Source organism: Myotis daubentonii, chromosome 10 (assembly GCF_963259705.1).
Source record: "Myotis daubentonii chromosome 10, mMyoDau2.1, whole genome shotgun sequence".
Taxonomy (NCBI): Eukaryota; Metazoa; Chordata; class Mammalia; order Chiroptera; family Vespertilionidae; genus Myotis; species Myotis daubentonii.
The window spans coordinates 47,331,630-47,348,160 of NC_081849.1; the positions used below are offsets into that span (position 1 = coordinate 47,331,630).

The following is a 16,531-nucleotide window of genomic DNA, read 5'->3' on the forward strand; positions in this document are numbered from 1 at the left end:
TTTAAGATTTATTTCTGGTCACACAGGCAGGATTGTTTAATCTCTACAAATTGGTAGATTAGAAATTGAAAATAACATGCATATTAACATGGAGAGATGTTTGCATGTATGTTTTCTTTTGAAGTGCAAGTATGACTTTTGCTGGATTTGCCTAGAAGAATGGAAAAAGCATAGTTCTTCCACAGGCGGTTATTATAGATGTACTCGCTATGAAGTCATTCAGCATGTGGAGGAGCAATCCAAGGAAATGACTGTGGAGGTAAAGACAACTGTTTAAGCCAACACTTCTGGCTAAGCCACTTAATACCATTGCAAGTGCTTTGCATTTCTCCTTTTCCCATCTTCATCGTAATGAGGTATTAAATTGAATACACTTTAGAGTACCCTTTTATTTAAACAAATGGCTCTGTAAACTTAAGAACTTTTTCCCCCTTTTTTTATACTGAAGATAAGAAAATTCATATGTGTCTCAGCCTCTCTCTGTAATGACTTAAAAACAATTTTTCGCTAAACAAAAGTCCAGAAACCAGCTTTCAGCCGGCTGGGATCTCAGAGCTGGGGTTGATATAGAGTAAAAAAAAAAAAAAAAAAATTTGTATTAAAGTATAGTTGACATACAATATTATATTAGTTTCAGGTATACAACATAGTGATTTGATAGTTACTAATATATGCCATATGATGTGATCACCACAGTAAGTCTAGTAACCATCTGTCACCATACAGAGTTATTATATTATTGACTATATTTTCTGTAGTGTACATTACATCCCTGTGACAAAAACAATTTTAATATAATATCAACAATAGAGTATTATGGTATAGCATATAATAAATATCTTAGTCTGCTTGGCTGCCAAAATAAAATATCATAGACTGGGTGGCTTAAACACAGAAATGTATTTCTCATAGTGTTCTGGAAACTAGAAAGTACAAGATCAAGATTCCTGCCAATTCAGTTTCTGGTGGTGACTCTTCCTGGCTTGCAGGCAACTCTGTTTTTGCTTTGTCCTCACATGGTGGAGAGAGAGAGTTCTGGTGTCTCTTCCTTTTATAAGGGCACTAGCTCTATGGGATTATAACCTAATAACTTTTATCACCTCACAGGCCCTTTCTCCAAATAGTCACATTGGGGGTTAGGGCTTCAACATGAATTTTGGGTGAGTGGGAGAGCACAATTCAATTCATAGCAATAAGATGTGTAATAAAACATTGAAGATTATGATAAGCATATGGCTTGAGAGACATCTTTGCCTTACACTCTGGGATTGTGGATTCAGTGGTTTGTCACAGGGAACACAAATGCAGGACTTTGCCCTGGGAGCCTTTAAATGTATTGGTTATTATTTTCTCTCAGTAAAATAGTAAACAAATCTGTATAAATCACTACCTATTACTAATAGAATCGTGAAGTGATTTTTAAAAAAGCAATTTTAAGAGCTAGTACTTTTACTTATAAAAGTCACTTATGGAATTTTGTTTCCTAGGCTGAGAAAAAACACAAACGGTTTCAGGAACTTGACAGATTTATGCATTATTACACGAGATTTAAAAACCATGAGCATAGCTATCAGGTATGTCCCAAATCATTTCAAATGCAGACTTACACTGTTGTGGATAAATAAAGACAATGATATAAATTATTCATTTCTGTTTCTTTAGTTAGAACAACGCCTTCTTAAAACAGCTAAAGAAAAGATGGAGCAATTGAGTAGAGCTCTCAAAGAAAGTAAGTTATAAGTGGCATGTGGGATGATAAATGTAAAATAGCCTTCGATGCTTATTAGTCAGCCGCTTCATTGGAAGTTAAGGCCCTTAAGGGAATATATTTATCTCCATTAGCTCACTCTGGTACTATTTGGAGTATTCTGAAACCCAGAGTGCTGCTTAGCATTTGAGTCCTCTGTGAGTAGGTTTTCCACCTGGCTTACCTCATCTCCTCATAATGCAGCGTACGCTGTTAGCAGATGAACACACATCATGGTTTTGCTTACTCTGTGCCACTGCTGGTGCTCTAAAATGTTGAGAAAAGTGGATGGGCCCTAAAAGTCATCACTGACCTAGTCAAAAGAGCAAGATCTGCATGCCATCCAATTATCTGTGACTGAATTCCCAACGAGTCTTGAGAAAATTTAGCCAAATGCCTAGTGGAGTGGAAATCAAGGACAGACTGGGGAGAAATTATCTCACTGGTGGATAATAGACACTGGATTCAAAAAGCAGAGACATGAGATAGGGCAAACTTGCAGATCCTGACATGGAAGTTTGGAAAGAACATTCTAAAAATGGAATTAGAATGTAATATCTCACATTAAAATATAACACCCTTTTTATGAGAATAATTCCCTAATTAAGACAGTAACCATATGTGTCACTAGCAGCTCAGTCTCCTTATTATTAGTACTTAGACTTTTACAGTGACCTAACTATATCACATCAATATCAAACTCTTGAAGTATAGTCCATGGTACAAATTGAAAAGCAAAACCCTCACAGGTTCTACAGTTCTTCAGCAGGGAATTTTGTCTGTCTCATCACTGATGTATTCCTAATGCTTAGAACAGTACTTAACATACACTAAACACTCAATAAATACCTGTGGATGTGTATTACTCTTTCTGTTCAATCTTTTGCAGGCTAAAGTAAGATATGAAAGAGAATAGCAGAATAAGATATGAAAGAGAACTAAAAGATACAGGATTAGAAAGGAGAAACAAAACTTCACACACTTCTCACTTATAATGAGCGGGGGTGTTTGTTTTATTTTTACTTTTTTACATCTTAGTTCAGATCCCTATGCTAGGGCAGGTATTTTGGGATGGTTTGTATTTCAGTGTGTGTACATACCCATGTGATTTCTTTCTGCAGATGAACAGAATGACCTTATATCCAAAAGTACTTATGAAATAAATTCTGCTTAATTTCAATTTATTTGTAGTTCAGGAAAAAGCTAGCGTGGTATAATAATTTGGGATGGAACAGTCTCCCAGACTATTATACCACGCTAGATTTTCTTTTTCCCTCTTCCCACCCTCTCTCCCTTTATCTCTCTCCCTGGAGAGTTTTCTGTTTACTAGCAATTAGTTATTCAGTTGTTCTCGTGTTGCGTCTTTTTCTCCTTTCATAATAGGCATGACTATAACTTGGCTTTTATTTTTTCTTAGCAAAACATTTATTCTAACTCTTATTCAGCAAAGTTCCACCAGGGATAACCTAAAAAACTTAATAAAGCGTCACAGCTCTGAGTTGACCTAAAGCTAGATTGGCTGCCAACAGGGTGAGAACAGAATCCAGGATCAGTTTGTGTGTGTTCTTTCATGACTGCCACGTGGTTTAGTCTGCTTCCAATAAATACTATTCAGCTACTTCAAGCTGTTTCTTCTTACGGGTTCTTTTTTTTCTTTGGAAAATTTAGTTGTGTGATTAATTTTATAATAGCATATTTACAGAAGACTTTTCTACCCTGCCTGGTTTACTTCATAGCTGAAGGAGGCTGTCCAGACACCACTTTCATTGAAGATGCAGTTCACGTGCTCTTAAAAACTCGGCGTATCCTCAAGTGTTCTTATCCCTATGGATTCTTCTTAGAACCTAAAAGCACAAAGAAAGAAATTTTTGAACTCATGCAAGTAAGATATCTTTTTTAAATTAAATTTAAATGTAGTTATTATGAAAAGCAAATTTTTGACCACTTAACTAAGTTTTTTTGGTGTAACTAGTCATCAATTTTGTTTTCATTTTAGGGTAGTTTTTAAATAGTAATAAATTGAAATTTTTTTATGTTTAAATCGTCATTCGGCAGTTCTGAGCTATGCAAACATTTCTTAGTACGTTTATTTCTTTGTTTTAAATTAGTTGAGGTGAAATCTGGCCTAATCTTAATTACATAATTAGGAATTTCATCTTCAAAAATGGTGGTGGGGGGGAGCATATTACATATTAAATGGGAAAGTTGTTATTTACCAATTTATTTTAGGAGTGCAACTAAAAAAGTTACAGGACTTTAAAAAACAAAACACCTAAGTCAGCTGATATCTCAGTGACTGACCAGCTTCATTGTACATTCCTCTTCTAGACCTAAACCCACATCACAGGGCTCTTGCCTTCAGCATTTACGGATAGTCTGCACCACATATCATGCATCTGCATATATAGTGACTTGACTTGAAATTTATTAGTTTTTTTACATAGACATATAAATTCCTTGTACACACCTGGTGTACTCACTCCTTCATGATCTATACCAACTCCCTTGCTTAAACACCTATCACATGAGTGCTGTTTCCTATAATGTGCAAAATGGAAACATATGTTAAATGCAGTTACTTCAAAGATTGGATTAATTTCTGACTTCAAAAGACTTAGAGTTAACTGAGAAACCAGATAGACTTTGGATTTGCAATTGACTAATCCACTCAGTCTATAATTTTTTTTCTCTTCTTACCATAGACAGACCTAGAAATGGTCACTGAAGACCTTGCCCAAAAAGTCAATAGGCCTTACCTTCGCACACCCCGCCACAAGATCATCAAGGCGGCATGCCTTGTACAGCAGAAGAGGCAGGAATTCCTGGCTTCCGTGGCTCGGGGAGTTGCTCCTGCAGACTCACCTGAAGCTCCCAGGCGCAGGTAAAAGGGATGCACACTGTGGAATCACCCTAGCTCCAGCCACAAACCAGCAGGTTGATTTTTTTTAATCCTACTAGAGTTTATATACCTAAAATATGGAGAGCTGGTTAAAATATGGTAGCTTCTTTTTGGTGATTTTCCCCCAAGTACTATTTCTATTTTCCTCATTTTTCATTTGTCATTGTGTAGTTTCTCACCAAGTTAGACTTGGTGAATTTCACACTTCAGTGAACTCATAATTCAGAGTATTCTAATGTGTCATTTCAGATATGTAATGTGTATAGTGATATGATAGCCATAAACATGTTGTAGAATTTGGAAGCCTTGCCAATTTGTCATGGACCTATTTGTATTTTGTGGTGAGGTTGTGAAAAAATTAGAAATCTGATATTAGTAAAGTTACTTAAGTGATATTTATCCTTTAAAGAATAGTTGAATTTTGGTTGTTTTACATACTTATACTACTAATGCCATTATAAGTTGAAGTATTTTTTATTCATAATAATTGCAAGCATTAGAAATTCCTTTGACCCTGTTTTTACATAAACATTTATAACCTAAAAACAGAAAGTAGTCATAAAATACTTTTTTTTCCACCATTTTACACAAACATAAAGTAACTTAGACTTTAAAAGAAATAATATAGTTGTAATAATTTTAATTATATTTAAAATTATATATATTTAATTATATTCTATAGTTAATCTGCTTTGGTTAAATAAGTTCCAAGCAGAGGAATTAAAATTAATGTTCAAAAGGCAAGGGTCTGATTGTTTGTACTTTGCAGTACTGGTAATAAATCAAATGGTATGTCTAATTTCTTTGTAGCTTTGCTGGTGGAACATGGGATTGGGAATATTTAGGATTTGCATCACCTGAGGTAATTGTTTTGTGGGGGTTTGGCTTGTTTTGTTATATTTTTCCTTAGTATAATCCTGCTTGTATTTGCACCCTTTTCTATTCTAAATCCTGAAATTGTCAGCAGTGTTTTTCTTGTATAATAAAAATGCCTCAGCAGAGCCTGCATCTTAGTTATTTATGGTATTAGGTTATGATCACATTATTAAATGCATCTCCCCTTTATCATTTTTAATTACTGAATAGTCAGAATTAAGGCCAATTTATAGCATGTATTTTTGGAAAATATTGATTAATAGAAATACAAATTTCACTTACTAGAAATGCATTTCTAGTTGTAATATTATTTCAGTCTGAATCTAGTTTTTTAAGTTATTGAGATAACTCAAGAGAATTGGTTTATAATCAGTTGCTAAGGTGGAAACTTAACATTAGTGATGTTTATGCAGTAAGAAATGCTTTGCTTTCTGCTTCTCTTAAGATTTTCACACTCTTCTTGTTTTTTCTTTGTTGTCATATACCATTTTAAAACATAGAAGGTCTAAAATACTAGCACTACAAATAGTAATTGCCGCAAATAAAAAATAAGGCAGAGTGAAAATCTTAATCATACTGCTATTTTCTGAGATTTAAATTGCCACCGTCAGTGTTGAGTCTGAATTTTTATATGGTTTTAACAGTTCTCTACACTTTGTCTTCTTCCTTGCTCTTTTATACCATCCAGTGCTTGGAAGGAGGCAGGACAAGCAATGAATCTTTTATCCTTTGTATCCCAGTATCCCATTTGTTATCTGCAACTGAAAGACAGTGAAATTGGTTATTATTCAGAAATGACTGTGGCTTATTTAAATCAGATACTTTCTCTTTTCAGCTGCTGAGGATACTTGCAATCACCTTGAGGCTTTTGTATTGGTAGATATATCCAAGAAAATACTAACTTGAGAAAACAATTTATGCTTAGAGCTCTGATATGAGGGTTTTAGGTCTACTTAAATTCCCGCCCTCCGTGGTAATATCTTAATTAAATGGCTGTTGTAAAACAGATTATGAACCTTTTCTCTACCTGATCTGTGCTTATTATTTCTTTGTTTTAATTACAGCTTTAGGGATATTGGGGGAAATGTCCATATAAAAGGAGAAATAAACAAGCTTCAATTATTAAAAAAAAGAGCACTGAAGCTTTTAGAATTTCAAGATAGAAACACAATTTAGCAAAAATAAAACTTTACCAGTGTAGTCACCATCGTGCATGCATCATCTTGCAGCCTCTGGCTCATAGTAACGTTAGGAATCTTGAAATACTTGTCCTTGACTAATTTGGACCTGCTAATATGACTGACACAGATTCACTTTGCAAAAAATAGGAAGGCTTGCCACCTCACATGTGAGTATTTATAAGTTAAATTATTGAGCTTTTGTTCTCCAGAGATTGAGAATTGTGAAAGTATCAATAACAATTCCTTCTTAAATTCATTTTTTATGAGTCAATAAAATTTAAAAAAAATTATTTAACTCACTTTTACTGCTCTCTTATTTAAAGTTTTTGGCACATTGAAAGACCAAGCTTTTATGTAAACCTTATTGCAAGTCTAAAGAATTACCACACGATGTGAAACTTTAAAACTTTGCATGTATGTAACTGTCAGGTAACTGCCAAAATTTTATCTTTTTTTTTGTTTTCTTCAAAATTTTATCTTTAAAAGTAAGCTTTTTGCCTTTATATAGACTCTGAAAAAATATTGCCAAACTCCAGTAGACTTTTAGGTTGAATTTATATTTTTTCAGTAAAGTTAATTCCATCTTATTCTTTTTTTAATTAAACTGAATGAGTCAGTGGCAAGAATAAGTATGTGTTTTGTGCTGCCTTAAAGGCAGTGGAGCTCAGGAAAGGCCAAGTCCTGAAGTTTGGGGGCCCCTAAATGCAAGGTCTAGCTCTGTAACTTCTTAGACCTTGGGCTGTGTTCTTCCTTAATTTGTTATCTTTGGAAATTTGTTATCTTCTAAATGTGGATGGTGATACCATGGGAGTTCTGGCAAAATTAGAGCATCTCTTTAAGTCACTGACAAAATTGGTGCTCAATAAATGCTAGAGATTATTATTTAAAACAAAAAAATCCCCTAGCAGCTTTTTTCCCTATAAATCTTAGAATCTCTTAATCTTTGTAGCATTAACACTCTCAAACCATTTGGAGTATCCCAACTAAAGCCTTTTCATATGCTTGCTTGAAGACCTTAGGGATCCTTGGAAATTTTCAGATAAGTTTAATTTTATGACAACAATTTTTTAAAGCCTATTGCATCCTGAGAAAATGCCATGTGAGTTTTCCATCAGAAAAATTATATAACGGGAGAAACCAAGATGGTGGCATAGGTAAACACCTAAAATTGCTGCCTCGAACAACCACTTCAAAAATACAACTAAAAGACAAAATGGACGTCATCCAGAACCACAGGAAGGCTGGCTGAGTGGAAATTCTACAACTAGAAGAAAAGAGAAAAGCACACTGAGACTCAGAGGAGGTGCGGAAGTAAAGTGCAGAGGTACGGAGGCACGCGGAAAGGGCTGGCAACTTAAGACGAGGTTGTCTTTCTCAATCAGGAGGGAGTCACAATCTCCCTACTGCTCTGAACTCCAGTTCCCGGTGAGTCTATGGGGACCAAGACTCATACGGAGAGAAACTGGACTGTCTGGCATCGGGCAGAAATTGAGGGCGGCTTTCTCTCAGAGATGCTTGCAGCGATTACCGCGGGACACTGAGACCCGGGGCCACTTAGGGCAGGACTGAGGATCAGCCATAGCTGTTTGCTCTGCCCTGTTGATTCCCTGAGACCCTGAACCACCCAAGCTGTGCGCAGAGGCTTTTGCATTTGAATGACCTGGCCCTTTGCAATCTGAAAATTACCTAACAAACTGCAGCTGGGTCAGAGAGACCCAGAACATCCAAAGGAAGGCCCAAGGCCCCACAGCAGCTTGCATTGCTTCACAGTGGGCCTCATCTGGGCACCTCCAAACCCCAAACAAAGAAGAGGCATCTGCAGATCCCTCCGTAGCTCCTGCTGGGTAGCCTCAGGCAGAGGCTAAATTAGCACCTCCTTAGAGATCCAAGAGCCAGTGTACCCAGTGGTCAGAGTGGGACCATCCAGATTACAACTCCTCAGATCCATAAGGGACACACTCAGGGGGCAGACTCAGTGAGCACCAAAGTCCCACTGAAGCAAGTCTTGCCCCAGAAGGGTGTCTCCAGCACAGAAGTTCTCCCACTGCAGACACAGCTAATTCTCACAGCCAATTGGCCTGGAGGTCAATTCCTCACAGTGATACCTACAAGAATCAAGGCTTAACTACAACAAGACTGTGCACAAAGCCCACAAAGGGGTGCACCAAGAGTGTCCACCTCAGGTAATTGGGGAGGCTGAGCCACTGGGCCCTATAGGACACCTACCACAGAAAGCCACTCTATCAACACAGGGAAGCATAAAAAATGCGGAGACAAAGAAACAGGTCACAAATGACAGAAATGGAGGAAAGCAAACTACTGGATATAGAGTTCAAAACCACTGTTACAAGGTTTTTCAAGAATTTTATAGAAACCGCCAATAAATTAGTGAGACCCTCCATAAATCTAGTGAGATCCTTGAGGATATGAAAAAGGACCAACTAGAAATTAAGCATACACTGACTGAAATAAAGAAGGTTATACAGAGATCCAACAGCAGACTAGAGGATCCCTAGAATCAAGTCAAAGATTTGAAATATGAAGAAGCAAAAAATGCCCAACCGGAAAAACAAAAAGAATCAAAAAATGTGAAGATAGTGTAAGGAGCCTCTGGGACAACTTTAAGCATACCAATATCCGAATTATAGGGGTGCCAGAAGAAGAGAGAGAGCAAGATATTGAAAACCTATTTGAAGAAACAATGACAGAAAACTTCCCCTACCTGGTGAAAGAAATAGACTTACAACTCCAGGATGCTGAGAGAACCCCAAACAAAAGGAATCCAGAGAGGACCACACCAAGACACATCATAATTAAAATGCCAAGAGCAAAAGACAAAGAGAATCTTAAAAGCAGCAAGAGAAAAACAGTTAGTTACCTACAAGGGAGTACCCATACGACTGTCAGCTGATTTCTCAATAGCAACTATGCAGGCCAGAAGGGAGTGGCAAGAAATATTCAAAGTGATGAATAGCAAGAACCTACAACCAAGATTACTTTACCCAGCAAAGCCATCATTCATAATTAAAGGCCAGATAAAGAGTTTCACAGATAAGAAAAAGCTAAAGGAGTTCATCACCACCAAACCAGTATTATATGAAATGCTGAAAGGTGTTCTTTAAGAAGAGAAAGAAGAAGAAAAAGGTAAAGATAAAAATTATGAACAAGAAATACATATCTATCAACAAGTGAATCTAAAAATCAAGTGAATAAAAAATCTGATGAACAGAATAAACTGGTGAATAATATAGAATCAGGGGCATAGAAAGGGAGTGGACTGACAATTCTCAGGGGTGAAGGGATGTGGGAGGTGCGGGAAGAGACTGGACAAAAATCATGCACCTATGGATGAGGACAGTGGGTGGGGAGTGAGGGCGGAGGGTGGGGCGGGAACTGGGAGGAGGGGAGTTATGGGGGGAAAAAGAGGAACAACTGTAATAATCTGAACAATAAAGATTTAATTTAAAAAAAGAAAGAAATTATATAACAAATTTCTTTTATAGTTTTTAAACTTTCATTTTCTTTAATTGGAAATGTGTATATTCTGTGGTCAATAATAGATTATTTAATTCAGAATAATTTTGTGCCATTATCAAGTATACAAAGTAAACAAATTCTCCCTAAGTATAAGTCTTGAACTGAGATAAGAGTTTCATGTCATCTTTGTTAAGAAATGTGATGGGCCTCAGTGGCCCAGTGAACCATATTAACACGTAACAGGCATCCATTTTGGGATCCTAGGCCTCCAGGCAAAGGGTACATGATATCCCAGCTCAGTAGGACATTTTAGAGAACCTTAATAATCCCTCCAGGCACTTGTATCTTTTATGCTTTTGTTCCTAACCTAGCAAGATTGCTACCACCTCTTATTAGATTATACAGGTGAAGGACTTCAAATAAATTTAACCAGAGTGGTATGATGTGAAAGTTTCATTTGTAATATAAAACCTGTTCAGTACTTTCAAAATATAAGCATAGTGAGTCCTCAAGGGTAACCTGGATAACCATAAACCTGAGTATCTTAGTGTTTATCACTGACAAAATCTATAATTACCCTCAAAATTAGCCTTCTCATGTTGGTGTCATACATACTGACCTTTCTTCTCATCTCTTGTGTCACTAAAATCTGGAAAATAAACTCAGGGACATCTGCCTGGATTGTGTTCTTCCCATACAGTAAATAGAAAACACTGCACCTGCCTGTGTGGGAGGTAACCCCACATGTCAGCTGATGCCGATAGGAAGCTCAGCACCATCTCATTTTCAAGCTAACAGCCATATCTCTCTTAAGCTGGTCATTTGTCTTGTGAGTGTGATATGTCACAGTCCCCAAAAAGATAAGATCTAACGATCTGACAAGGATTTAACAGTGTGTGCTTTTCCTTTCTTTCTGTTGAATGTCTCACTTACTTTTTTAGAACCAAACTTCCAGGGAGAGCCTAACATACATTAGTAAAACCATTACAGGATTAGCTATAATATTAAATAATAAGACCCAGGCAAATGAAATAAGGCTCAGTTGTGATCTGGCTTTGGAGCTTGCAGGTACTCCCAATTTACCCAGGCGATTGTAATGACTACTTAAAATTTTTATTTTTTCCCTTTCTGTTTCCTTGGCATGGCAAAACCTGAAGTTTCTTTTTCTAAAGCCACGTGATTTTATAATATGTATATAAAATCACACATTTTTTCCTCTGGGGGAAAAAGTGTGCTGTTTGTTTAATTTGCATTAAAAAAGCTGCATGCTCTCCTGTATTTTATAACCTTTGGTTTATGCAGGAATATGCTGAATTTCAGTATCGGAGGAGGCACAGACAGCAGCGCCGGCGAGGAGACGTGCACAGTCTGCTCAGTAACCCTCCAGACCCTGATGAGCCCAGTGAAAGCACTTTAGGTAAGTTCTTGGGTTGGGTATGTCTTAATCTCTTAGCTCTCTTGAGTTTATTCTTAAAACTGAGTAGGTGATTGTGAAAGAATTCGTAATTTAGATACACAATCTATAGGTAGCTACCTCTAAGGTCACAGGGTACAGAAAACTATGGGGGTTAAGAACGCAGGTTTCTGAGTCAGAAAGACCTGGGTTCATGACCGCATCTCACTGCCTATCAGGGAGACACTTCAGTTGAGTCACTAAACCTCTCCAAGCAGCAGTCTCCTCATTCTAAAGAAGCAATACTGAGAGTGCCACTAGGGGGCAATTGTGAGCTTTTAATGAGATAATGCCTGTAAAATCCTTAGGCATGAAAAGTACCTAGTGAGCATTCATGGATTGTAGCTATTGGTTACTGTTGGCTGTGTTCATGGAATGTTTTTCTTTTAGCCTCACTTTTCCTATAAGCATTCTTTAAAAGAAAATTTCTGGTATTAGGAGTAAATTATCTTAATTATCAACTTTTAAATGTTAAGTTATAATTGAAAGTCTTTATAATATCAGCAGAGCATCTTTAGTAAATCAGGATCAACAGGTCTGAAGATTTGTTCTTCAGGCATTGTGGTTCCCAAATTCTTTTTATTTGAAAAATAACTCTGAAAACTAAAACACCTTTATTTATTGTTGCTTAAGAAAACAAAGAGGAGTAGCATTGGCCTTTCTGAATAGAACCATTTGTAGTGCAAGCACAAATGCAAAGAATAATCATGGATTTGAAGCAAATGGTATGAGTTAGATATTGTTGCATCTGGTGAGACAGATATGCATAAGAAGTCTCTGGAAGATTAAGTGAATGTGTGAACACAGGTTTTCACCTGCACTGAAAGAGGAATTGCCATTTAACTAAGAAGATGTATGAAATCTGTATGGCTGAACTGTCTCTGGTACCACTTGCTCTGAAACAGATCTCCCAGAAGGCGGAAGTGGCCGCAGACCAGGCACCTCCGTGGTCAGCTCTGCGTCCATGAGTGTGCTGCACAGCTCTTCCTTGCGTGACTACACCCCTGCCAGTCGCTCTGAGAACCAAGACTCTCTTCAGGTAGTTTCCTGGGCGGCCCCCTGGCCCCTGCTTCTGCTCTTGCTCTGTGTGGCCTGGTTTTCTGATTTCACTTTTATTGCTTTCCTTTTTCTTCCTTACATTCAAAATTGTTTCAGGGGTGTGCTACAGGAAAAGAGATTTAGCTTCAGGAATTTTTCCCCTATAACATGGAAACTAAAATAAGATTTGAATAGATAAAATTCTCTGTATAAATAGAGGTAATATTAATTATCTGTTAGGTAAAAACACAATGGTAAACCTCATTGGGTTAAATCATTTTTTCTTTTAAATTTTAAGTGATTTTACTTTCTGTTGCCCTCAGGCTCTGAGTTCCTTGGATGAAGATGATCCTAATATACTTCTTGCAATACAGTTATCATTGCAAGAATCGGGGCTGGCCATCGATGAAGGAAACAGAGACTTCCTCAGTGGCGATGCTTCCTTAGGGGCAATAGGCACTTCTCTACCTTCCAGGCTGGACTCCGGCCCCAGGAACACAGATAGCTCTGCAGCTGCGTTGAGCAGCTCCGAGCTATTGGAATTTGGCGACAGCCTCTTGAGACTAGGAGCCGAAAGTGACACATTTTCAAGTGACACCCTGAGTTCACACCCTCTCAGTGAGGCAAGAAATGAATTCTATCCCTCATCCAGTGACCCTGACTCAGCTGGCCAGGACGCCAACATCAGTGACAATCTTCTGGGCAATATCATGGCTTGGTTTCACGACATGAACCCTCAGAGTATTGTCCTGATTCCTCCAGCAACTACAGAAATCAGTGCAGATTCCCAGCGCCCCTGTGTTGGAGATGGGCCAGAAGGCGTGAAAGATGTAGAACTGGTGCCGCCAGAAGAAGACTCGGTGTTTGAAGATGCTGTGGTCAGTGAAGGCAGAGGAACCCAAAGAGAAGAAGACTCTTTGGAAGAGAATATTCTGGCTGGGGAAGCAGCGCCTCAAGCTGGCGAAAGTGGTTCTGAGGCAGCCAGCAAGGGAGCTGGCTCAGATGTCTCAAGTCAAACACCTCAAACCTCAAGTGACTGGCTGGAACAAGGACACTTAGTGTGAGCTGCACTCCTCTGGCTCCAAGTGCATCGCGGTACAGGTGGCATGCTGGTGGAGTGTGCTTCATGGAAACTGGATCCACTTAATTCCAACTCAACTCTAAACCACTGACATTAGGGTTGAATACGAGGAGTTCCCTTGAATGGTGGCTTCGTTTCGGAGTTTAACCTCACAGGAAACTTCTTTGGTATTTAATTGGATAGCTTTCCCCTTTTTGCTGACAAAAAGAAGAGCAGGAGAGAAAGAAAAACAAATGGAGTAAGTAGGTTAGATTCCACACTCTAAGAAAATGCAGTCCTCTGTTTAGCCTAAGGTCAGCAATACTTAAAATGGAACATTTAAATTAAAGGCTTACTCCCTCATCCTTGGGTGGTTTTTCTCTTTAAAAAGAAAAAAAAAAGGTTTTCTTCATTTTAGAAGTTCTTTTGGACAGATCTGGTAACACTGAGTTCCTCGATCTCTTTGTGCTCTTCCATAACTTTCTTCCTGCCTCTTGGTCTGAGCAGTGTGAATCGAAGTGTCCAAAGCTTCTCGTTAGTGCTGCATCTCCCACAATGTAATTTTCATTTTCACATGAGTCAAAAATTTCTTTTCATGTCTTACAGTCCACTTGTGCCAAACTCTGACTAGTGCACTGAGAAGGCGTTCAGGTGTGGCTCCAGGGCAGTGTCAGCATTCTCGGGAGTAAAAGGTGCCACTTGGTAGCCATGAAATGCCAGGCTTTAATAGGCTTTTGTTGCCATGGAGACTGCATTTAAATAAATGTAGCCTGTAGCTTAAGTTAACTAAACCTAATGCTGCTGTTAAAAACAGTTTATTTTAATATTAAAATACAGTTGATTAGCAACAGCGGTGCTGTATTTTAAGAGACACTTTATTGAAAGTGCAATCATAGTTCTTTGTTTTCACAATTTTACAGTGCATTCTAATTACTAATGGGTGCAATTACTTTTAATGGTGTTTTATAAAATAGAAAAAAAGTGGAGTTTTTATGAGTTACAGTAAATCCGACAATTATAAAAAACCCAGTAAGACACCCTGCGCAACATGTTACCGTGCCTTTGCCTAACCTCAGTGGATAGTTGCCAGTTCAATAAGTGAGTCATTCAAATTTCAGTGTCTCTTCTGAAGTAACTATGCTATGAACTGCAGAGACCTCCATAAACCACCCATGGCCTTGCCTTTCCAGTCAATATAACAACTAAATAAATGTTCAATCCGTTTGTTTGCCTCAATAGCAAATGCTGACGTGTTTGTTCTGTTGCACAATACTCATTTGCTGTGTGACTACTGTTTAGTGTTGAAAAAATCAACTTCCTGGTTATCAGTGTCTTCCTGTGAAGAAAATACTGGTCTTAGTTGTAATTAAGATTCAATGGTACAGTGTGTAATTAAAACTAGAGTAAACTGTTGGACTGGCTCTTTTACTTACATATTACCCAAACTAGCATAACATAAGCAAAGTAGATAGGCAACACCCCATTTAATGTTTTGCCAGATTTTTACCAAAAGTCTACAGATACCAAAATTTCAGTACTGAGTTTGTACAGGCAAGTCCTGGACTGGGTGAAAGGTTGTATTAGTATTGATATTCACATGAGTTATAATTATGGTTTTTTATTACTTTTTATTTTCCAAACCCTATTTTTGAAATATTCTTATATTTGGAATTCATGAGACCTAGGACATTATATTATTTAATATTCCTCAGGTTCTCCTGGGTTTAAAAAGAAACTATGTAGGAATTGTTCCTATGTTTTGGGTGTCATAAGTCCGCATTAGTTTTTATTTCCCCAATTATCAGAAACATTGATATCAACCCTTATTAATTTGTTGGGGTAAATATTAACTTTTTTCTACAGTGTATTACTGTCTATTAAACTGAAATAGTCCATTAAAAAATTTTTTTACAAGTTTATTTTGGATTAAAAATATAAACACCGATCAGTTTTTAGACCAAGTTGTAATTTTTTTCAAAAGAAAGAGTCTTTGTATCATATAGCGGTGTCTTGCAAAGTGTGGAAGTGCTGCGTGAAGGCTGTGGAGTGCATGTTTCTGGTGAGGCCGGTGCCTGGCACCTGGTGTAGTAAGTAGCCCTTGTTCCTGTGCTATTCTCTCCTGAGCATGAGGAAAGATCATTATCCAATTTGTACTTCCTTGGTACATATTTTAAAAACAACACAGTCATTGACTTTACAGTTCAGAAATAAAGTTTGGCAAAGCCTATTTTGTAAACACATTAATTTTATAATGTAAAAAAAAATTACTCTAACCTTGACTTGTTATTTGCACTTTCATAGTCTATACTTGATACATTCCCCCTTTATATACAATAGGATTCTACAACCATGTAGATGTTTGGCCAAATGAATGCTGTTAATAATATGTAAAATTCTTTGATTAAACATTTATTACTTAAACTACTTCACTTTGGTCTCATTACATTATAGACTCTGTTTTAACCAAGTTAGGAAGCTGATCTTCTTCCAGTTAAATTCCTTCAAATATGATGGGACTAGTTTGATTCTTACATGTAATCAATCAGTGCCTAATATTTTTTACAGTGAGCATTTTATATCTCAGAAGAGTAGATTTCTTTCTAGAAAGATATAAGTGGACTTTTCTAGACTATGACATGACTGTCCTTATTTTAGGAACTGCGGTAGTCATACTTCTTAAAGAAAGATAGGCCAGAAAATCTTGCTTTTGCTCTCTGTTCCACTTAAGACTGACAGATGGCTAACAAACTGAGTGGTGGCCAAACTTGAAGGAATTATTCTTCTCGGTCTTTAAAATGAA

General features: G+C 37.3%; 1 protein-coding gene across 5 annotated transcripts in view; it reads left to right on the top strand.

The window, feature by feature from the left end:
- Nucleotides 1–16,160, top strand: part of ANKIB1 (ankyrin repeat and IBR domain containing 1) — a 128,604-nt gene extending 112,444 nt beyond the window's left edge. For 3 of the 5 annotated variants that reach the window (XM_059712271.1, XM_059712275.1, XM_059712274.1), the window contains 9 exons: nt 125–259; nt 1,488–1,574; nt 1,663–1,729; nt 3,484–3,629; nt 4,450–4,628; nt 5,457–5,508; nt 11,483–11,597; nt 12,539–12,672; nt 12,995–16,160. In XM_059712271.1, the coding sequence (XP_059568254.1) occupies nt 125–259; nt 1,488–1,574; nt 1,663–1,729; nt 3,484–3,629; nt 4,450–4,628; nt 5,457–5,508; nt 11,483–11,597; nt 12,539–12,672; nt 12,995–13,735 (1,656 nt within the window). In that variant the 3' untranslated portion in view covers nt 13,736–16,160. The remainder of the gene's footprint in view (nt 1–124; nt 260–1,487; nt 1,575–1,662; nt 1,730–3,483; nt 3,630–4,449; nt 4,629–5,456; nt 5,509–11,482; nt 11,598–12,538; nt 12,673–12,994) is intronic. The other 2 variants (XM_059712272.1, XM_059712273.1) reach the window with 2 other exon arrangements.
- The last annotated feature ends 371 nt before the right edge of the window (nt 16,161–16,531 follow it).